Here is a 21,397-nt window from a genome sequence, read left to right on the forward strand (position 1 = left end):
TTAAAGCAGTAGTAGTGGCTTTTCTGACAATGGTATCTGTAACAAGTCTATCCAAAACTCTAAAATATAAATATTTAAAATCTATCTAAATATACATGAATTATTGAGTATCACATCCTCACATTTCAGAAGCTGAAGTCTGAGGACATTTTGTGTTTTACTTGAAAAATAAATTGAATGCCTAATAGTTTCAGCTCCAAGAGCAAATAAAAACAAAACTCAAAGTAATAGAAAACTACTGTCTTTATTTATTTAAGAAAAAACACATGAACAACAATGAACGCCTGTGAAATGACGAGACATCTGGCCAGCAGTTGAGCTAGTTTCCAGTTTCACTGACGAGTTAAACAACTTGTGGTCCATTCAGTAAACATGTCACTTCCCCTTGTCCACCCACGCAAAGAAATTACACCGAGCGTCAGGGTTGGATGCGTGTCCCTGAGGACGAGCACACACAAAAAACTGTTTGCCCATGTTTGGCCCCTCCTTTTTTACAGTACGGAGCACACAGGGTTCCCCGTGGACCTTACAGGAGGGTGGTGGGGGCGGTCCATGAAGCACTGATTTCCAAAACCCTAACGATGCCCCTTTCTTGGCAGCTGAATGTCCCACAGTAGGCTGTGGGGTTAAATGTTTTGTATTCACCTGTTTCTCATTTTCGTCCGTGGTGCTGCTGGTGCAAAGCTGTGGTGGACCATCGAAGACGAGCGCAGTCTCTTCAGGTACTAGTGTTGAAACCGAGGACACATCCTCTTTAGTTGTGGGGACATTTTGAGGGTTTTGTGATGTTATAACTTCCAGGTTGAGTGTTTTTTCACACTGCCTGATAGAGGCTTCAGTAGAGGGAACATTTGTGAGCTTGGGTTTGAAAAAAGAAAGGAGGCTACCCTGTGGCTTGGAAGAAGTCTTTACTGTCTTCGTCTTTTTTCCCTTTGGAACAGCAGAGTCTGATGTTAATAACCGTTTTTTACCAGAGATGTTCCCAGCTCCAGATGGGTTCAAATTCTCCCTCCTCTCCTCCTCTTCTTGAGATCCAGGTAATGCATCCTTCTGCTCAGACTGACTTGATTTTTGGTCCACCTTCACGAAGAAGCGAGAGAGTTTCTGCTGCCTGCCTGCAAACTCTGGCAGGTAGCGGGTACAGAGGGGAGGAGGCTTGGAGCTGGGCAGTAAAGAGCAGCTCAGTTGCCCCCACACAGGGCAGTGGTCTGATCCCTCCATCTCTGGCATGATATCTGCTGCCACAAACTGCTCCTTGGCGAGCTGGCAATCGGCGAATATGTAGTCAATGCGCGTGCCGTAGTTGGTCTGCCGCGCTCCGGTGAGAGTGGACCAGCATGTGAAGGCGCTGCTGCGAGTAGGGTGGAAATAGCGAAAGGTATCCACAAATTTTCCATTTCCATTTTTGGGATCTGTTGAAGTTATCTCAGATTCTTCATCGTGTTTCTCCTCATTCTTCTCTTCTTCCTGTCCGACCCCGTGCAAAAAGCCACTCAGCCACTTCCTTCCAGGATTTTCATCAAAATCATCCTGAGTGTTGAGAAAATCAAAGCAGGTAGAGTTTCATTATTATCAATATACATACACTGTCGCAACATGTAATATTGTTTTATTCCTTCATATTAAAATTAATTGTAACATTGTTCACATTCTTGGGAAAAACCCTTGTTTGCTTCCTTGATGAGATTGATACCACCCCTATGTCTATTTGTTAAAAATGAAGGTACCGCTAAGTAATTACTTAACATGGTGTTACTTATAAGTGAGATTTAGAGGTGCTGGTGGGCAGAGTTTATTACCTTTGGACCGAGCCAGGCTCACTGTTTTTCCCTGTGTTTGATGTTAAGCCAAACTCACCAGCTGCTGCCTTTAACTTCATATTTAACGTACAGACAGGAGAGTGGTATCAATCTTCTCATCTTACTCTCGGCGAGATTTCCAATAAGCATGATTCCCACTTACGCTATCACAGGGGTCACAGTGGTCTATTGGCCGGTGAGATGTATTCACGTCTCCTAAAACGATCACATGGCTGAAAAATGTAACAGAAAAATACTTAAATAAAGAGAAGAGGGAATAAGTTGCAAACACTCATGATAATTTGTCCAGTGTCTATATCACAGATATCACAGTACAGGCAATTGTAATATATGCCACGTGTGTTCATGTGAGTCACCTGCCATACATCACATTATCTGTGTATTAACTGTATACTGTTTCTTTAACCACATACATTGCTTTAAGTTTCAGTGAGCATAAAACAGCTGTAAACTGTTAAATGGCTGCATATTAAAACAGTTCATAAAAATCAGGATACACCTGTGCCTCATCGTAACTACTACAATCTCTTTTTTCAGTCTGTGGAAACGTTTCTCACCTCCCATCTTTCAGTATAGCTTCAGCCCGACACTGAAGCAACTTGTAGAACTGCAGTTTGAACTGCTTTCGCTCCGGCTTTTCAGGGTCAGCCCGTGGACAGTATACATTGATTACGGTGACGGTTTGCTCTTTGTCCTGACACCTGTGGGGGCAAAGAGAGCACGGACATCGACAGTTTATAACTACTTTACAAAATGAAGAACACATAGATCACGCTCCCTGTTTGATCTACATCAACAGTGCGTTTTAAATAAAAACAATAAATAAAAATTCAGTCACTATCTTCTCATCCTTATGAACAGTACGGCACATATCAAATGTTTCGTCGAGTAAACGTCAACCTAGAAGAATTTTTCCCTTACATGACTCTGTGCTGTGTGATGATGGCTCGTCCCTCATTGTCCAAAAGTTGCAGCTCTTCGCTACAGAACTCGTCCTGGTCACCGTAGCATCCAACAGCCCCTTCATGGTTGGTCAGCAGACCTGTGAGACCCTCCTCAGCAGCAAACGGAGTGGCGCTGTCTTTACAGTAAGTGGCAACCCCTGTGCATATCAGTAATGGGATGTGTCAGCAGTTGCATGAAGGGATAACTTCACCCAAATATAAAAATTCAGTCACTATCTTCTCACCCTTATGCAGATGAATTTCTGTGCTTCACAAAACATTTCTGGAGCTCCACAGCAAAGGAGAATTGCAGCATTATCCCATAGAGCTTGTGCTTTGTAATCCAATTCTCCTGAAGCCCTGAGATCCCAAATGAAGTTAAAAAAACCCTATTTACACCCTTGATGTGCAGTCGAACTCGTGCGCCCACTTCAGACAGGTTTTTAGCAGCTACAGCGAAGATTTGGCCTTAAAAAGGGTGTAAATGACATCTTTTCAAAACAATTCGGGATCTCTGGGCTTGAAATAGCTGGGTATCTGTTTTTTTGTGTGTTCATGCTCTTTCTTTACATTTTCAAAAAACAAGTCCCCATCTACTACAGTTGTTTAGGACTCTGTTTTACTGTGAAGCTCCAGTAACATTTATTTTCTCAAATAAACATGAAACTAGTAGGTAGTGTTCGTATAGACATCACCTGATCCTTCACAAATTGAGGTCTTACCATCAGTTACACGAGGGTAGAGCTCCATAAACATCACATACATATGAATTTATAAACATCCATACACTTAGACAACTAACTCACAAGGAAATGGTATTTAAAAAACAGTGCTGGAGTGATTTCAAGACACAAAATGAATTGTTATGACAGTGTAATACCTGAATAGCCGCTGCGTCCTCGACTGAAGCTGAAATATGAGTTGTAGCCGTCGACAATGGCAGTCCTTTCATCAAGTAAGTCTCCTGTGGGGAAGTAAAAAAAAAAAATGTAGTTTTTAGATATTTGACAGCAGACATCTTACTCTGATAGGACGGGTTAGCCACTGAAGCTAGGCTAGCCACTTACTTGTCACTTTTGTCTCTTGGACACAGATAATATCTGCATTCAGTGAATCAAGAGCCTTTTTAATACCGCCTCTAAAGGTCCTTATGCCATTTATGTTCCAGGTAACGATCCTCATCGTGTAAAACTGCTGTTATTTCACTGCAGACAGACTCCCTCCAGTCAACGTGCCTCACCGGAAGTTGATGTTTTGCATTCCGGAAGTAAAAAGGGAAGACACAAAAAGGTACGAGCGGAAGTGTATTTCTTCAATAATCTTTGGTGATTTCTCTCATATTTCTTGCTCGCTGATAAAAAATTAATTTGTTGTATTCATTTTATTTATGTTTCTTTTTTTATGTGTGGGTGAACAGCAACGCAACTAGAGACGATCCCCTCGGTGTAATTGCATTGCGCCGTTGTCTAGCTAGAGGGGGTAATCGTGCTTTCACGTTTTCGGCGCGCTTTTGACACGACCTCGCTGTGAAACGAGAGAACCGGGTGGGAGGAAGGGAAGCGGCTGTTACCTTCCCCCTGGCTACTAGCGGGATTAGCAACCTGACAGCTCCCGAAACAAGCGCACAGTTAACGTTTGGTTGCGAGAGGAAGGCCCCGTCTTTGAGATACAAAAAAAAAAAAAGAGGAGGGTGAGTAGCAAGTTTGGCTAACGTTAGCTATTTAGCCCAAAGCTAATTAGCTTGACTGACAGGATCGGACTGACGTTATCACCGGAGCAGCCGTGAGAGCCGGGTAATGGATGTCTAACGTTATTCCGCTAAGCCTTGTATATATAGCAAATTGCGTGGCTAAGAGGCGAGCTAGCTAAATTCTTTAACTCGACTTTGCTGGTAGCATTGTGGTGTCATTTGCTGTCTGCGTTGGGCTAAAACTACTCTTGCTAGCTGTCCGGCCGTGTCCTGTTCCCCAGTCCCGGTGTCTTCTTGGATTGTAATATCCTTGTCGGGACCCACTAGGATATCATCTTACATCGGAAACATGAGGATCATAAATGCTGAGGAAAATGTTTATAGGTTATAATCTTATTAATTGACTCCCGGTTGATGCTGCGGAGACACAGCTTGTGGTGTATGCGAGACAGATGCTTTCGGGGATGCATCATTTGGCACCGGACAACAGCCAAGAGTGTTTCCATCTTCGGTCAAAGAAGAGGACATGAGGAAACGAGGAAAGTCGGGCCCCACCCTTTCAATACTGGTGGTCAAAGTAATATTAACTCATGTCTATCGCTTCCACGGCTACTTTGTGGGAGGATATTTAGTTATACGACACTAAAACCAGCGCGTATAACTGTGTAATTAACATTAGCTGTAGCTATCGGCTGAAGAGATGTAACGCTGCAGATGTTGAATAGCAGTAACGCTGGTCAGTGACGTGCACAGGCCAGCCCGGCAGCCCAGTTTAATAGTGAGAGCCTGGTGACTGTGTGGAGTTTAGAAATCATCATCATCATCAGTTTCTGGGCCCACAGAGTTTGTTGTATAAACCAGAGTTGACATGGCTTACTGGTATTCACGTGTGAATAATATTTGCAAACGCAAGCAGTTAGGTAATTTGTGGCAAGGATCTGTCATGTGGACATTGAGGCTTTTGGGTTAAACATATAAATGTTTAAATGTTTTCCCTCTCGACCGATCCCAGTGTAAATCTTTAGCTATGTAGTTTGCTTAATTGCTGTCACAGTGTGATTTATACACAACCTGTTTTCCATGCAGGCCATTGTTCAATGTAGTTAACATAACCACCATCTTTTTTTTTTTTTTGTTGCCATTGTAGTGTGGAGTAATGAGAGAGGAGGAGTGAAGGAGGCAGGTGTCCCAGTAGAACATTGGCAGACGAGTGGGAGGCCAGGCGAGCAATGCTGGAGGCGGATGCAGACCTAGCAGGTCAAGCGGTGGAGGGAGAAGGGGAGACGGAGATGGGGAGCCGAGACTTGAAGTCCGAGGTGGTGCGGCTGACTCTGGAGCTCCAGGAGGCCACAGAGGAGAAGCTGCAGGCAGCCCGCTATGGCCTGGTGGTGCTGGAGGAAAGCGCCGCTCTCAAGAAGAAACACAGGCAGCTGGAAGAGGAGCATGAAGGGCTGAAAACGGAGCTACAGCAGCTGAAAGAGGTAGGAACACCCGAGGCCTTCTAGTTATATTTAGACAACATTCGGCTTGTGAAGTTGTCATCCCCCCAGTGTTCTTATTGTTATTTTCCAATAACATACTATGGCTTTGTGGGCTTTGTTTTTTTTACTACACAGCTTTTGCCTTTATAAAAACCCATGTTTGTCTTTGCATCAAACCGGATTTGGTTTGTTGATGTGCTGTACATAACTTAAACAAGCATTTTATGAGTTCAAATTTCACAGTTACTGTCTTATGCAGACCACTTGAAACTTGAAATTGTCAAGCATTTACTTGTTGACAACTTTGATGGTTAATTTTTTACAGAATGTTGTTGGATTTCCCCAGTGTTGGAAAAAAAAAGACTAAACATAAAAATAGTTGGATTATTTTATGTATGAGAAATATGCAAGCTAATGTAATACACTGGTGAATCATTGCAACATCTTATAAAAAATAAACACAATGGAGTAGTTATACTATGCCTTTTAATTTCACGCATGTTATTATTGTACAAAAGTGTTACTGCAGAATTATCTTCATTCACATGACACTGTTGGCAAAATGTAAATGACTGACATTTTACTAAGACACAATCTCTCTATCGTACTCATTTTAATTTGCCAGCTGAGGAGCTGTCTTGCAGTGTGTCATAGTGTTATAAAGATACCATTGTTGTCTGCTAAAATGTACCAGTTACCTATGACGTGAATTTGATTGCTCATCCTCTCAGTGCTTTGTGTTAACCCCGACCTTGTGCCAATGCTCCCACAAAAACAGTTCTGTTGCAGCTATGATGTCCTGTTATACTTGCAATGAAGATGCTTGTGATTGCATACTGAGTCAGTTTTGCTCTCATGCGTCATGAGATGCTAATGGATTCAGAGGGAGAAATGTTAAGCGATTAGGAAAACCTCCACAGCCAATTAGTCAGCATATCCAGGAGTTTTAATTTATTCCATTTTCTCTATGCATCGTATGGATTTTGATGCTTAACTGTGTAGCATTAAGGATTGAATTAGGGTAGCGCTGGATTGTCAAGATAAAAAGATTAGATCAATATGTCAAAACTGAGATTATCATGTAATCCAAGCCTTTCACGGATCACGGATGTATTGATATTGTGACATATGCTCCTCGTTGCCTTAATCTCTCAAACAAACTGTGTGCTTCCCAGTGGTTTTTAAATTCTCTCTTTAAAAAGAAATCAAAATGAATCATTGTGCAGTAAATTTGACAAGCAGTCCGTCAAGTGTAGCATAGTTTGTGCTGTTGCACTCCAGCTGACAGTTAGTTAGTATTTTATTGCATTTTGAGGAAGTATTTTATATGAGACTCTTATGCTCATGCTTACACAAACATAGTGCTGGATGACTGTTGGGGCTTAATATTGTTTTCTGCTTGCAAACTTTGACACAGATGTGCCAGACGGGCCTCAAAGGTATTTAGTACTTTAGTACTGCTGGACAAAGCTTTTTAAAACTGGTTTATGTAAGAGGGTAATCACACAGTATTCAATCCTGTCATGTGGGCAGATTTTTGGTTTTGCAATTATTTATTTGCAAATTGAGAGAGATTAAACTCCTGCTTACAGGCAGATATATTTTGCAATAAATGTGCCAGAATTAAACTAAAAATCTGTACATCCTGATATTTTATAACCGCATATCAAGCAAAGCTCTTTATGTCTGAGGGGACGTGGTGGTACAGAATTTCAGCTATTTTGTATAATCTGCATAAACCTCACTTCTTGGCCGTTTACCTACCTAGACTTTGGCAGGGTTTTAACACAGCAGAGCAGACTCATGCGTTGTGAATTAGCATCATTATATAACCACACCATGATGTTCAGTTGAGCATGTTTATTAGCACGTTCATTTCATTTAACACCTTATTTGATAGTTCTTTCATCAGCAGTCATGGATGCAGAATTGGTTATGGTTACAGATTATGGCTAGCTGTGAAGAAGTGCCTGCTATTACAGGGTCAGTTCGAATGCATTAGGCTCATTTGATCACAATGGCTCAGTAAAAATCCGGTTACGGTGTCTTGTTACCAAACCATAACAGCTATTTCCTCCATGCGATCAGGTTTTACATGATGGTTGTCAGTGATGTCCTATTTTCCTTTCTGTTTTAAAGATGTCTACATTTCTTGCCTTCATATGAGCTGGAAGAATGCATTTGTCTTTCAGCACTTGCAATGTTCTCCCAATGCGTAACATACTGTAGGCTGCCAAATAATTGCAGGTTTCACCATTCCCTTACACCCCTTTTGTTTTTGTGAAGGCATTTGCAGATTCTGTGAGCAGCCAGAAGCGTGCAGCTGCTGATGGAGAGTGTCGGGAGGAGAGCTTGCTGCAGGAGACGGCCACTAAGGAGGCTGCCATGGCAACCCGCATGGAGGAAGTCCAGGCAGATCTCAAGCAAGCACGCCTTGCTCTGGGCAATGCCGACGCTGAGATCGAGAGACTGGGGGTTTTCTCCACCCAGCTAAAGAAGGTATGGTGACCCACTCAGTGCACCTGCATACTGGTGCTGTACTGCATAATCTCAGACCCCGTGTTATCATGATACATACAATGGAACCCCAAATCATTGGAGAATATATTAGCTTTGTAGTCTAAAATTATCGTAAAGTCATGAGATTTGAGGAGTTGACCATGCGTTGTGTTCTACAGGAGTGTGAGTGTCTGGAGGCAGAAAAGGGCCACCTGAGGGATGAGATGAAGGAATATAAAGTACGTGAGCAGCGCCAGTTGCAGGACAATGCCGAGCTGGAAGATGAGAACATATCTCTGCAAAAACAGGTGTCTGTGCTCAAGGAAAACCAGGTCGGTTATCACTTAAGCTACAACTTTACAAAATACATGAACGTTCTATCATCTAGCTTTAATTGATGGATAAAGAATAACAGATAACATTGATGTAACATTGAACATATCTGTACAAATACCTGAAATTAAATTTAAAAAATGTGTTGATATGAAAACTGTGCCACACTGTTGTATTTTCTATTTATTTTCCTTAATCTGTTTTTGAACTTTTACCCTCTCTGTGTTTGTCATATACACGTGGGTGGTCGTTAACACTCTATCATATGGCCATTGTTATAGTGAACTGCTTGTTTGTTTGTACCTGTTGTGCATGAGAGCAAAACTGCTTTGCATGCAACAAACGACTTACCTCTCCCACTTGTTTGTTGACATAACTTCGCAATAGTTGATAAGACTGAACAGGCCGGTTGCTCCTGCAGCCAAGAACAGCAATTCTCGTCCTGATCTTATCTTTCTGGACAATAGAACACTGAAAGCTTTCAATGTAATTATGTACTTCCTGCTAGACGTGTGTGTGTTTTACTTTCCTTAGCTTTCCTTCCTTCCTTTGGCCTGCATGATAAAAGATGTTCAGGATGCTTGCGCCTAATATTTTCCTTGTCATATTATTTAATTATGTGACACCGTCATTGTTAGGATTGCTGAAGGTGTGAGACCAGTGCCTCCGAGTGCAGATGCCCGTGTGTTTATTGCAGCTCTGCCAAGACAAACTGTCCATGACTACTTCTAAATGTCACAGAGGCTTGTTGTGTTTGAGGGTTTGCATGATCCCTTAGCTGACTCTGAGTTAAAAGCCTAGTCTTGCCTTTACAGTCTGTGATGTCAGAAGTCCTCTTTTGCTGGTTAACATGAAAAACTCTAAATAATCTCAGTTTTGATTACATGTTGATTTTATTTTCAAAATAATAGACATGTATTTTCATTTGATGTATACTGTATGTAGACAACTAAATGAGCCAACTGGATGGAAATGTTATACAACGAAAATATGTAGGCTGTGAACTCTACACCAGTGTGAGGAACTGAACATATCTATTTCGAAGTAGAAATTGTGATGACCATGGAGTCAACGGCAGTGGAATTTCCATTTGTCTATCCAAGGCATCTGGGTGTGTGACTGTAACGCTGTTGCGCTCGGTGCAGTCATGGTTGTATTTGCGTATAGAATCCAGAATGTGCACCCATATGTGTTTCATACAGCGTCACAGAAATGCCTATTAAAATAGTCTTCTGCTTGTGCCCCTTATTACATTACAGGTTGAGTTTGAATCGATAAAGCTGGAGCTGACCCAGAAGAACGACGAGCAGGAGGAGATGCGAGCTCAGCTTGACGAGGCCGCGAGGCTGAGGGAGATAGCAGAGAAGCAGCTGGATGAGGCCCTGGAAGCCCTGAAGGAGGAGAGGGAGCAGAAGAACAGTCTGCGGCGAGAACTCTCTGCCCTCAGCCTTAACCCCTTTGATTCTGTGGGGAACCTGGAGCTCCATTTGGAGCAGCTAGATGATAGCCAGGAGGAGGGCCAGGGGGTGGAGGGAGAAGTAGAGGGAGAGGACCAGGACAGTGGCATTAATAATGGTCCTGGGTCTGCTCCCGATTCTGCTCACCCTCCTCACTTGGGGGGCTCCAAAAGTAATGGCCTCATCCGTCGCTACTCCACTCCACGCAATAGTGATGTATTCCTGCGTGCTCCAGCCTCTGGGCTGGTGTCAGACCTGCTGAGTGAGCTACACTTTTCAGACAGTCAGAAACTAAAACAGCAACTCCTACAGGTAGGAACCAGGACATTTACCACTCGTTTTCATTTTATTCATCCAGTTTATTTCTCAGGGACAGTGCATTTTAATTAACACTACTGTGGAATTAGCCAAAAGGCTAGTTTTCTTCTGTAGTCCATGGCCCGGTGTAAAGTTGGCAACCTAAAATCAAGAAACAAGTTTAAAACAACAATTATGATATAAGGCATGTCAATTATAGTCAATGCAGGACAGAGACATGGGCAGCAATAAAGGCAGAGCAAATTACAGTCCAACGAAGTGAAGACAAACACACACCAACAAGCAAGCACAGACATGACACGTACGTTACAGAACAGCTTTGTACAAACAGACGTAAGCAAGGACAGATAAGAGCAAAGACAACCATAAGCAGAGACCTATTTGAGAAACAGTAATAACAGGTAGGTCAGGTCAGGCAACAGGGCCATTTAGCAGAGCACAAGTTGTATAATTACAGATATTTGCCAAATGATGATGGTATCCAAACTAATGCAGATTTGATGGCTTATAAACCATGTTCTTAACTGTCGAGAAAAGGACCTGTAAGTGATGAGTTCCCTGATATGAACTGGTGCAGTGTTCATTTTAAATGTATTGATATGGTTAAGTCATGAACTAAATAAACAGGTTAGAAAAATTTAAATAATTTTGTTCCCTTGTTAGGTTGAATTTGCCCAGTAAATCACATCACAAAATAATCTCCTGTAAAGGTGGATCTTAGGTGTTTTTTTTGTTTTTTTTTGCAAAGTTGCAATTAGCAGGAACTTCCCCTGGTGACAGTTAACCTTTAGTTCATTAGAAAATCTGTGCAGGGTTGTTATTATTTCAAAGTGAACCCACTTACATCATACATGTAAGACAAAACAAGACCTCTCCATCCCAATCCTATCAATTGAATGATTGATATTGAAATTCTTCTGTGAGTCATAGAACTGTATTTATTTATATTATATGAATAACGTGTCTGTACTAATCAGGATAACTTCAAATAGCACAACCTCTCGATAAGTTATGTAAGGTTGTTATAGGGGTTGGTTTGCTTGACAAAGCCGTCGACAGGGATTTCTGCTGCTTCCTGCTTTAGACCACATCCGGTGTATGTCTGTAAAGGAGTGAGCCTTTCTATATTAATAAAAACCACCTGGTACCACATTTCATCATCACCGTCACCAAGCAGTTTTCAACTAACACCCACCCACTTGACACAGTTGTGCTTCACAAATAAAGGGTACTTAGGAAGATTGAGGATGTCTTGAACTGTCATCCGTCTCTGTCTGAAAGTAATATATTATTTATGGTGCACTTAAATCGGGGGTTGGGTTAGCAAGCTACTACCCACCAGATGTTGGGAGTGTGGAGCTGAATGGGGTCAGCGGCTATTTTACATTAAAAATGCATTAAGAGAAAAGGTGGTTGGGGGTGAAATTTGACTTACAGAGAATTGTCAATGGATGCATACTCAACTAATGGGCAGTTTTAAGTAATATGAGCAAAATAAGATGTATATGTTCATACCTTGCACTATTTAAAACTCTATTGTGTGTGTTTGTGTATGCAGGCAGAACGAGAGAAGACTAGTCTTGTTAACAAGGTGGAGGAACTGCAGATGCAGCTGGTAATGTCCAAACAGGCGCTCACTCAGCAAGAGGACAAGGTTGGATCCCTCACCCAACAGCTGGAGGCTGTGCACAGCAGCCGGCAGCACAACCAGGAGGCAGACAACAAGGGAGATGATGAGACAGAGAATGGAGATGGTGCGGTCTTTGACTATGAGGTAGACACCAAGAGCAAGGAGGTGCTGGAGGCACGCATGCGGTCGGCCAGCGAAGAGCTTCTGAAGCTGCGAGATGAATTGTCTCAGGCAGGATCTCGCTATAACACACTGGAGCAGCGATACAAACAGGAGAAGGATCGCTGGCGGGCTGAGGCCCAGGAGCTGGCTGACAAGATCCGCCAATGCATCAAGTCCAGCAAACAGGACCAGGAGCGCATCAGTGAGCTGGAGAAGGAGATTGGAGCCACACGGAAAGTGGCAATCGATTCAGAAGGGCACTTGAGTGTTGCCCAGGAAGAGCTGCTGGCCTTCTCCGAGGAGCTGTCCAACCTCTACCACCACATCTGCGTGTGCAACAACCTGACACCCAAACGAGTCACCCTGGACTATTACCGTGATGGTGCCAGGGCAAGTGGTGGAAGTGGTGCACGAAGATTCGCCTTCAACAATGCCCAGAAGAAGCCACGAGCCAATGACATGTTTGTCTCCAAAGCTTCAGCCTTGCAGTTTATGGGGGAGGTGGACAGTGCAGGAACCAGCGGAGACTCTCCTAACTGCCCTGGATCCCCCACCCTGGATTTCAGGGACCCTTCCAATGTCCGCAACTTGGTAGCAGTCATCCGTTGCCAGATCAAACACCTCAGGGTAAGACAGCACTACTGATCACATACAGTATGTCAGATATGTATGAGAGTGCTACTGTACTTGTGCTTGACTGTTTGTGAACTGAAAGCTATAACTGGTACACATTCTTTAACTCCTTCACTGTGGCTCAATCTCTGAAAAAGGGACATTTGTTCTGGGTGCAAGTCTTCTCAGTTTCTTGCTAAACCTAATGCTCAGCTCAGACGGTTAAATGTAATTGAGTAGCTCCCGTGTCTGTTCAAATCCAACACCTGATGTGTTGGGCACTTATTGACACGTGTGTTTGGGTTTGAATGGATTGGATTATCCGCAGTTAAAGTTGAGTTGTTGCTTCAACTCATCCTTTAAGAAAACAGTAGTTAGAGTATTGGTTTGTTTTTATGTAGTGAAACACAAAACACATATATTTTCTCTTTTAGATTTCTAAAAATTTATTTCACATTATTTATTTGCAAATAATATTGTTAATTCTTTAGCAGATTGATTTGGTTCTGGCCATCATTAATAATGTGATATTTGGATATACCATATAGTAAAAGGATTCACTTTATGTCGAACTGTCTTTGTTCCCTCAGGTGGCAGTGGACCTCTGTCGTCAGAGGGGCGCGATGCCTTATTCAGGGTTGAGCAGCAGCGTAGAGGCAGAGCGGGATGCTGAAAGCCTCTTGGAAGAAGTGCTGAAGCTCAAGTCACTTCTCAGCACCAAGAGAGAACAGATTGCTACCCTCAGGACCGTCCTCAAGGCTAATAAACAGGTAGGTCGCAGGGAGTTTTTGGCCTTTTTGCGAAAACAACTGAGTCCCAACCCTCCATTTTTTGCTTTAACACCTCAGGGTAGGGTGTCCCACTACTTTTTGGGATAGAGGGGTAGGGCGAAGTGTTACGGCTGCATGGCCCTCCAAATGCACATTTTACAGAGGCACCCTGTAACCAAAGGTTATGAAAACTCTTTGTCATTTAAATTTTTTATGTTCATGTTCTTTTTCTTTATAACAGGCATAAAACAATTGCAACTAGTTAGCTGATGACTTAGAAGCTAACTAGCTACCTAGCTAACATTACATTGTAATTTCTGATTTGTGCATGACAATCCCGCATCTTGATGTATTTCATGTTGCATTCCCCTCTTTGATGGCATGTGATGGCCTGAAGTTTCTGCACTTGGTGCCGCTCCACTAATATCAGTGTAGACTGGCAGGGTAGGAGCACAGGTTGTAATATTAGCCTACAAGGCACCTCTAGTGGCCAGGTAACGAAGCAATGTCCTTTTTTATTTGATGACATGGCCGAAAGCGTGAACTTTAGAATGAATTGCAAGCATCAATGCTTTTTTATCTCTGCCAGATAAATGGCAAATGGCATTGTGAGACTACGAGGATTCCCACAGCTGAAGACAGCTTATTGTAAATATTTGGTCGCGTCTGTTTACATATATGCTGTTGACGACCACTTATGACTTATGAGGTCTCTGAAGGGTTCCCATTTCACAGGAGGATATCTCAACCACTACCCCTTTTAAATCTGTTCTGAGGGGCAAGGGGGTACTAAAGGGGGATGCTAAAAAATTAGCAATGGGATTGAGCCTTATTAAAATGTAATCTTTCAATGTCCAGGGTGAATTTGTAGATTTTTTTGCTACAGAGGGATGTTTGCTGTGAAATGTAGTCTTTCTTCTGCTACCAACATTTTGATCTAATCTGACCAGATTCACACATTTTAATATTAAATTGATTGTCCTGATAAAGTAAGAGAGCAGGCCTTCACTATCATCCAAATATAATTTTAATCTAATCTTAATATAAGCAGTATGGTTGAGCTGCATCATCAATGTCTTGTCTAGACAGTCCCCTGGGCTTTCATGCTCCTGTACCTTGAGTACAGTGTGATGTTGAACTGTCTTTCCCCGCCCCTTTCCTGTGCCTCAAGCACTGCGTGACCTGCTTCTGTCATTCCCTCAGCCATCACTGTCCCTTTCTCACACACGCACATAAACACTCAAGGTAATCTGTTGGCTGGGCTGTGTTTACCTACAGTGATTTACCTTCCTATGTCTGATTCCCCCCGTTTGTTCCTATGATGTAATCAGAGTATTTACACTTGAGACTTTTGCATAAATGTTTGCATTCCTGTCAAACAAGTATAGTAAAGGGTGATCACAAACTGGGTTTAGACCTTCAGCTGTGCGTCCTTCGATAAAAATACACGTATTACTGTTTTTGTACTGTCTTTGTTATCAAAGCAATGTTTTTTCATTGACCTTTACGACTGATACAAATTGCTTTGGAGACATGTTTTAGTTCACATGGAAGAGGAGGAAAGGGACAGTAATAACTTGTTTGATTACATCCAAGGTATTTGGTCCTAAAAGCGAGAACACACACTTTGAATGGTGCTCCTTAACCTGCAGCAGGGGTCTCCCCAATCCCAGTTTATGTCTCTCATGTACTAGCATACACTCGGGTCACCGAAGTCACCATCAGTTTCTCAGAAAATCATTAATCCGCAATGTTTGAAAAACACACAAGGGTATTTTAAAACACTTACCATTGTTCTGATGGTATTTCCAGAATCCCCAAAGGCTCTTCTGACATTCTGGATGAATAAAATGCTGTCCTCTGGGGCAGCGTTGGTATTTGATGATCTGAGAATGAGACTACAAATTGACCATCGTTTTCAGGATTGCTGAAATCGCTTTAAAAGTTTGCCCACATGATGTTGCTGTCGCTCTGTTCTCTCTGACAGATAAAGTCTATGTGCGGGAAACACTGTAATATACATTTAACACTCCATTTTTAAACAGGTGATGATGGTGCTACAATACAGTATGATGGTGCAATGGTCTTTTTTGTTAATGCAGACTGCAGAGTTGGCCCTGTCCAATTTGAAAACCAAGTATGAGACAGAGAAGAGCATGGTGTCAGAGACCATGATGAAACTGCGGAATGAGCTCAAAGCCTTGAAGGAGGACGCTGCCACCTTCTCTTCACTCCGAGTCATGTTTGCCAGCCGGTAAGATTTCCTTTTTATATTTGAAAAAATTCATTTTATTCAACAGTGTTACAAATAACATAGACATGCATTTATTTTGTTGTCCGACAAAAGATATTTTTTATAAATGCTTTTAAAATGTAAAATTTAAATTTTTAATGGAAACTTGTTGATAGTTCTGGTCCTCTGGTTTTTGCTAGTTTAGTTCATACTTTGTAATGGTACTCTTGTTGTGGTACAGCCTTTACTGCCACTACTGTAATAAGCTTACCATGCCTATTACGCCTGTGGACAATCCACTGGTTCACGTGAAGATTATAAACCACATGCTCTGCCCTGTGCCGACGGGGGAGGAGGCAAGAACAGATTTGTCCCATTAGGCCAGGTCACCTTAAAAAAGGAAAGGCCTAATGTTTTGTTGGGAGGCGGTTGGGGCGTTCGATTGGGTGGGATTGCGCTGTCAACTCTACACCTACAGAAAGACAATACTTCACTTATTCACTTACTAATCACTAACCTCTTCTGAGAATCTGTTGGCATGGATTGTTGTTTTTTTTTGCATTGGGCTAACGGGTGAACTAAAGAGCAGAATGTTTTTGTTATTAAATGCCAGAGAAGCTTCTCGGGCATGTATTACCTGTACAGCCCCTGTCCAGACAGTTATGAGCTGGCATGTAATTATCCTTAAGAAGGATTGGGGAACACACAGCGGTCAAGGGCTTCTACTGTCTGTTACAACAGGCTAAAGATTACAGCTTAAAAAGATCCTCTGGTTTATGATTAAGTTTTGTGGTGCCATCATGTGGACAGCTGGGGTGACTGCATTTCTTCAGTATTTAATGATTCTTATGCATCCATCTTTTTTTTTTTTGTCTAGAAATTATCAGAAGTTGATCAACATAATTAATGAAATGTTAATATGTTATGGAAAAAGTACGCTTTTTTGGCACCAGCTCCTCAATGTTGAGGATTAACAGATTTTCTTTGTTTCATACCAATTTAAATTCAACAATATTGTTATCCAGAAATCATGACTAGTATGATGACACCACTGTGTGCTTTGGTAACTTGTGATGGTTTAACAAGTAATTAATTAATCAAAAAACAATATTAATAGATAATGAAAATAATCTTCAGCTTTGTGTTTGGTCACAGCTGGTGTTGAAAGTTTGTGTGTATTTTGTTGTGTGTCTCTGGCTTTGTGCTGTAATTTAGTCTTGCCTTGTTTTGCATGTTGCATCTTTTCATTGTTTCTGCATCTCTCAGGTGTGACCAGTATGTCACCCAGTTGGATGAGATGCAGAGGCAGCTGGCAGCAGCTGAGGATGAGAAGAAGACACTGAATTCTCTGCTGCGTATGGCGATACAGCAGAAACTGGCCCTCACTCAGCGTTTGGAAGACCTGGAGGCCCCTCTGTCTCCCCACAGCTTGAACAGCAGCCCCCGCCGCTCCCGGGCCAAAGAGCTGGCCAACAAGTCAGGCCGGGCTCCTAGGAGCCCCAGAAGCAGTCCTGCCCGACCAACACTGAGGAGCAGTCCACGGGCTAGCCCGGTTCTCGGCAGCAGCGTTCCTGCTATGGCCACGCACCACCTGCGAAGTCTAACCCGAAGCCTCCACACGAGCCCTGTAAGAACCCCTCTCTCTCTTTGTCTTGACAACCCCAACCAGCCAAGCAGCCGGTCTTGCAGAGGGAAGGGTCTCCCGCGAGATGCCACCTTTATTAGAAGTCGCAGTGTCAGTGATGTTTTTAGTACTGAGTTGAGTCCTGATTACTATCCTACACGTAAAAGCTCCACCAGTTCTGTCAGCAGCGAGTTAACGGTCAAAACACAATCCAGTGATTCAAGAAAAAATGGGTCAGTGCGGAGAGCTTCAGTCCCTGCACGTCAGGACACCTTCATTACAACTCGTGTTGTTCCTGCCTCTTCCAGCAGGCAAAAGTCCTCTGTGTTTTCTTCATCCACAGATAATCTAACCTCTTCTAAAGCTTTGTGTGTGAATCCTAACACATCTGAAGCATGGGGTGGAACTAAACAAAAGCCTGATCTTAAACCAAACCTAGATACTTCGGTAAGAAGAAAACAGATGGGTTACAGGTCTAATTCTGTACAAGCAGCAGCTGCAAGCCGTAACACATTTCAGTCAGACACTGCCTCTTCTCAGTTCAATGCTAAATCTTCAGGAGGCCAGACAACCACATCTCACTCTGGTTACAATCCACCTGGTAAGACCAAGATGACTGGGATCTGTAGAGAGTCAAGGCGTAGAATATCCGCCTCCACAAGTAGAAACACTGAGGAATCAAACGTTAATGTGAGTAGGAGCTCTGGTCATAAAGTACAGGGCACACCTGCCAGGCCACGCAGCTCGCACTCAAAATCATCCCGGAGACGATGAGATAAAGCCAGCAGATCTATTTACGATAATAAACTACTTTATCTATTCATTATGTTATAAAAATTAATTAACCCATTCTATATGTCACTCCCAACCAGCAGGTTCTGACCAATAGGGGTCGCCAAAACTTCACAGGGGGTCACAAGGCCTTCTTGATTATAAGGGGTGTATGAAAACTTATACAGTAATATATACAGTAGGCCTTTCTGTGGAGGAAAATAAATTATTTTTATAAAGTTTAGATTATTAAGATAAGATATAAACTTTAAAAAATCCCACACATCTGACCACAAGCTATAATCACAGAGTATTCACCGTCTTCGAAAACAGCCGTGTCCTGGATTAGAAAAACAACCAAAGAGCTAAAAGTACATTGGCTAAGTGTCAGGAAAAGGAAAACACAGAATTTTTAAAAAAATGAAACCTATAAAATGTATGATTGCTTAAAAAAGACAAAGCAAAAAAAAAAAAAAAACATATTACAAACAGAATTGCATAAAACGTTTCTAAAGTATCAGGAAAACTCATCTCTGGAACATTCACAGGTAATATCTGCTCAAAATTAATTCAAATTGCTCATTTTACAAAAACTTCCTGCAGTTAGTGCGTGCAGTATTCAGGCTATTTGTGCAGTTAATCAGCCGCTCTGTATTGTTATTGTTATGCATTGAATATAGCATAAAAAATCCATAAAATACGTCACGGGTCATCATTATATAAATGGGGTCCTTTACAGGAAAATGTTTGGAACCATTGCTTTATGCTATAAAATATAAAATAAGCAATCTTGGAACAATCGTGTGTGTTTTGGCACAGTTTTAGTTTAAATCTAATGCCCATCAGGGTTTGTATTTTTTGCTTTTATACATCGTAACGTGTTGCTGTTGGGTGGCCCCTCATCTGCTGATCCTTTATATGTTGTATTGATCTGTTTATCCGTATTATCTACCCTCACCTTTTTTTTTTATTCGTTGAACTAAATATGTTTTTTTTGTCTCTGTCTCACCCTGTCTCTGTAGCGCTGAAACACTCCATTACTCCAAACCCCCTTTACTCCATAAGGACCTGTCTTCATGTTGACTCCCCGGCTCCCTCCTCCTTTCCTGACTCAAGACATCCTGTCCATCCCAGATACGATGCAACATTCCCCACTCTGCTCACCAGAACCATGGATTTAAAAAAGTAAAAAAAAAAAAAAAAAATCAAAAAATAATAAAAGTCTCTCATCTTGGTTTCTCCTGCTTGGAGCAGAGAAACCTGCATGCAGCCTGGAGAAGGATGAAGAGACAAATGTGCTGCTCATTGCTCTGTGAAGTCATTGACTGTGTCTTGTCCCAAGTGGATCCAACTTCCATCTGGTCTTGTTCAAGGCTGTGTGTTGTGGTGAACCATTGACAGTATTTATTCTAGAACGAGAGTCTTTTCATGTGCAGTATTTACTGTCCTCAGACTTTGATTGAAGGCTATGATCTGTTTTAAGGCTATACGTCTCTACACTCCTCTTGCCTTTTGTCTGGCGTCCTGGTCAGACCTGTCTGGCGTCTTTAAATGTCCGTAAGCCATTAGATCACCTGTGATAGCTCTCCCAGGTAGTTGTTTTTATAGAACAATGCAGCCTTACTAACAGAATTGCTATCCTTCAAGTAGAGAGCTTGCTATTGTCTTGAGGCTTCCCCCTTTTACTGATGGTTCAGTAACACACCCTTTTTTCTATCCTGTAACATGTCTGGCTCTTTGGCTCTTGCCTTTTAGCCGCACCCTTTAACTTGAGGTCCGTAATCATGGCATTTCATTGATGGAAACAGATCAGCCATAAGTTCACCACCTCAGGTCAAACACTGAGTAATCTAAGATTTGGGAGATCTTTAATGTGCATCTTACTTTGCGAACTATGCAGACCAAGTCAGGACAGTGCCTGTTATAATTCCTGCTGTTCCTTAGGACCAGGGTGGGTTTTTAAACTTACCTTCACTTTCAGTTAACAGTGGCTGGCTCGGCTACTTTGCAACAGCATTTTAATATTTCTCACAATAAGCAGCTTTTGGAAGTTATCTGGTGGTGCCAAGTGGCACAGGTGAAAGCATCCCATTGGCTAAGCTGTTGGTTTTAATAGACACTGTCTCACATCACTAAGGAATTCAAGTGGCTTGGTTTACCTAAATCTGATATGATCATGTTGGGCCATGCTCATTTCTCTTGATTACATAGTCATAATAACCGTTCCATTCAGCTTCTGCTTTTTCTCACTGCTTTAACCAGCTTAGCAACGATACTCGTGTTTTTAATGTCACCATGCTTTTGTTTGCTACCAAAGTGAGCATGTTGTAATGAACTAGTGTAACCCACAACAAGCTAGTTTTCTTCTCCGTTAGGAATGCTAATACCGCTAAGAGGTGGCTGATAATAGTTGCGGCTTGTAGAAAAATGAAATGTTGATATTGTCCCACAATTAGAAAAGCGTTACACAGTGCTCTACACCTTGTAGCACATTATGACTTGAAGAAAAGAATAAATACATTTTTGCAAAACAAAATATTCCAAAGCTAGTCGCAATGCAAGGAAAGGATGAAAAGAAAAAAACATGTTCATGTATCTGTTGACATCCCACCATAGGTTGCTTAAAGAGTAGATAAGGCAGTATGTTAATATTGGCACTGTAACAACACCTGTCTCATTGAATGCAGTATGAATTGACCTGATGAGACCAATCACGATCTTTTAATCCGTATTTGGGAACGGCTGTTTGAATAATGAAAACCGAATGCAAGAAATTGTTGGCATTGATTTTATTTTTATTTTCTAAGCTCAACTGTCCTGTGGTTTAGTAGAAGAAGCCACATCCTGCTGACTGATTTTTTGTTTTAGTGCCTTGGTTTCACTCTTGTTTTTAGACTGCATCACAAATTTCTAAGTAGAAGCTACTATTCAACACTGTAGTTGTGATGTTTTCAAAGGTATGTCTGACTTATGAGGAAACTCATTGAGCAGTTTTAGCACTGAATACAGCAATAACTCATTTTGGTAAAGTATTTTCACTTTTTAGTCAGCAT

General features: G+C 41.9%; 2 protein-coding genes across 2 annotated transcripts; one reads left to right on the top strand and one right to left on the bottom strand.

Moving 5' to 3' along the window:
• Positions 1 to 225: 225 nt before the first annotated feature.
• On the bottom strand, positions 226 to 3,989 carry apex2 (APEX nuclease (apurinic/apyrimidinic endonuclease) 2). The gene is made up of 6 exons (XM_073470462.1): positions 3,832 to 3,989; positions 3,645 to 3,728; positions 2,742 to 2,922; positions 2,378 to 2,521; positions 1,963 to 2,032; positions 226 to 1,530 (listed from the first exon to the last, which is right to left on the bottom strand). Exons 1-6 carry the CDS (start codon positions 3,944 to 3,946, stop codon positions 376 to 378), a joined length of 1,749 nt encoding a protein of 582 aa, XP_073326563.1. The 5' UTR covers positions 3,947 to 3,989; the 3' UTR covers positions 226 to 375.
• A 282-nt stretch (positions 3,990 to 4,271) lies between these two features.
• LOC141000313 (protein bicaudal D homolog 2) lies at positions 4,272 to 19,523 on the top strand. Its single transcript, XM_073471009.1, has 10 exons — positions 4,272 to 4,454; positions 5,602 to 5,935; positions 8,222 to 8,434; positions 8,614 to 8,766; positions 10,027 to 10,536; positions 12,101 to 12,961; positions 13,537 to 13,716; positions 15,819 to 15,970; positions 17,216 to 17,576; positions 19,367 to 19,523. The coding sequence occupies exons 2-10, from the start codon at positions 5,684 to 5,686 to the stop codon at positions 19,370 to 19,372; spliced, it is 2,688 nt and encodes an 895-aa protein (XP_073327110.1). The 5' UTR covers positions 4,272 to 4,454; positions 5,602 to 5,683; the 3' UTR covers positions 19,373 to 19,523.
• The last annotated feature ends 1,874 nt before the right edge of the window (positions 19,524 to 21,397 follow it).

This window comes from Pagrus major, chromosome 7 (assembly GCF_040436345.1).
Source record: "Pagrus major chromosome 7, Pma_NU_1.0".
Classification (NCBI taxonomy): Eukaryota; Metazoa; Chordata; class Actinopteri; order Spariformes; family Sparidae; genus Pagrus; species Pagrus major.

Bases quoted from the DNA above. Each gene is read 5' to 3' on its own strand.
- apex2 (XM_073470462.1), bottom strand. From the start codon at position 3,946: ATGAGGATCGTTACCTGGAACATAAATGGCATAAGGACCTTTAGAGGC. The intron at 2,923-3,644 runs GTATTACACTGT...TGATATGCACAG, and splicing joins AGGACGCAGCGGCTATTCAG to GGGTTGCCACTTACTGTAAA. The intron at 2,033-2,377 runs GTGAGAAACGTT...TACATTTTTCAG, and splicing joins GCTATACTGAAAGATGGGAG to CCATGTGATCGTTTTAGGAG.
- LOC141000313 (XM_073471009.1), top strand. From the start codon at position 5,684: ATGCTGGAGGCGGATGCAGACCTAGCAGGTCAAGCGGTGGAGGGAGAA. The intron at 8,767-10,026 runs GTCGGTTATCAC...ATTACATTACAG, and splicing joins CTGTGCTCAAGGAAAACCAG to GTTGAGTTTGAATCGATAAA. The intron at 12,962-13,536 runs GTAAGACAGCAC...TTGTTCCCTCAG, and splicing joins GCCAGATCAAACACCTCAGG to GTGGCAGTGGACCTCTGTCG.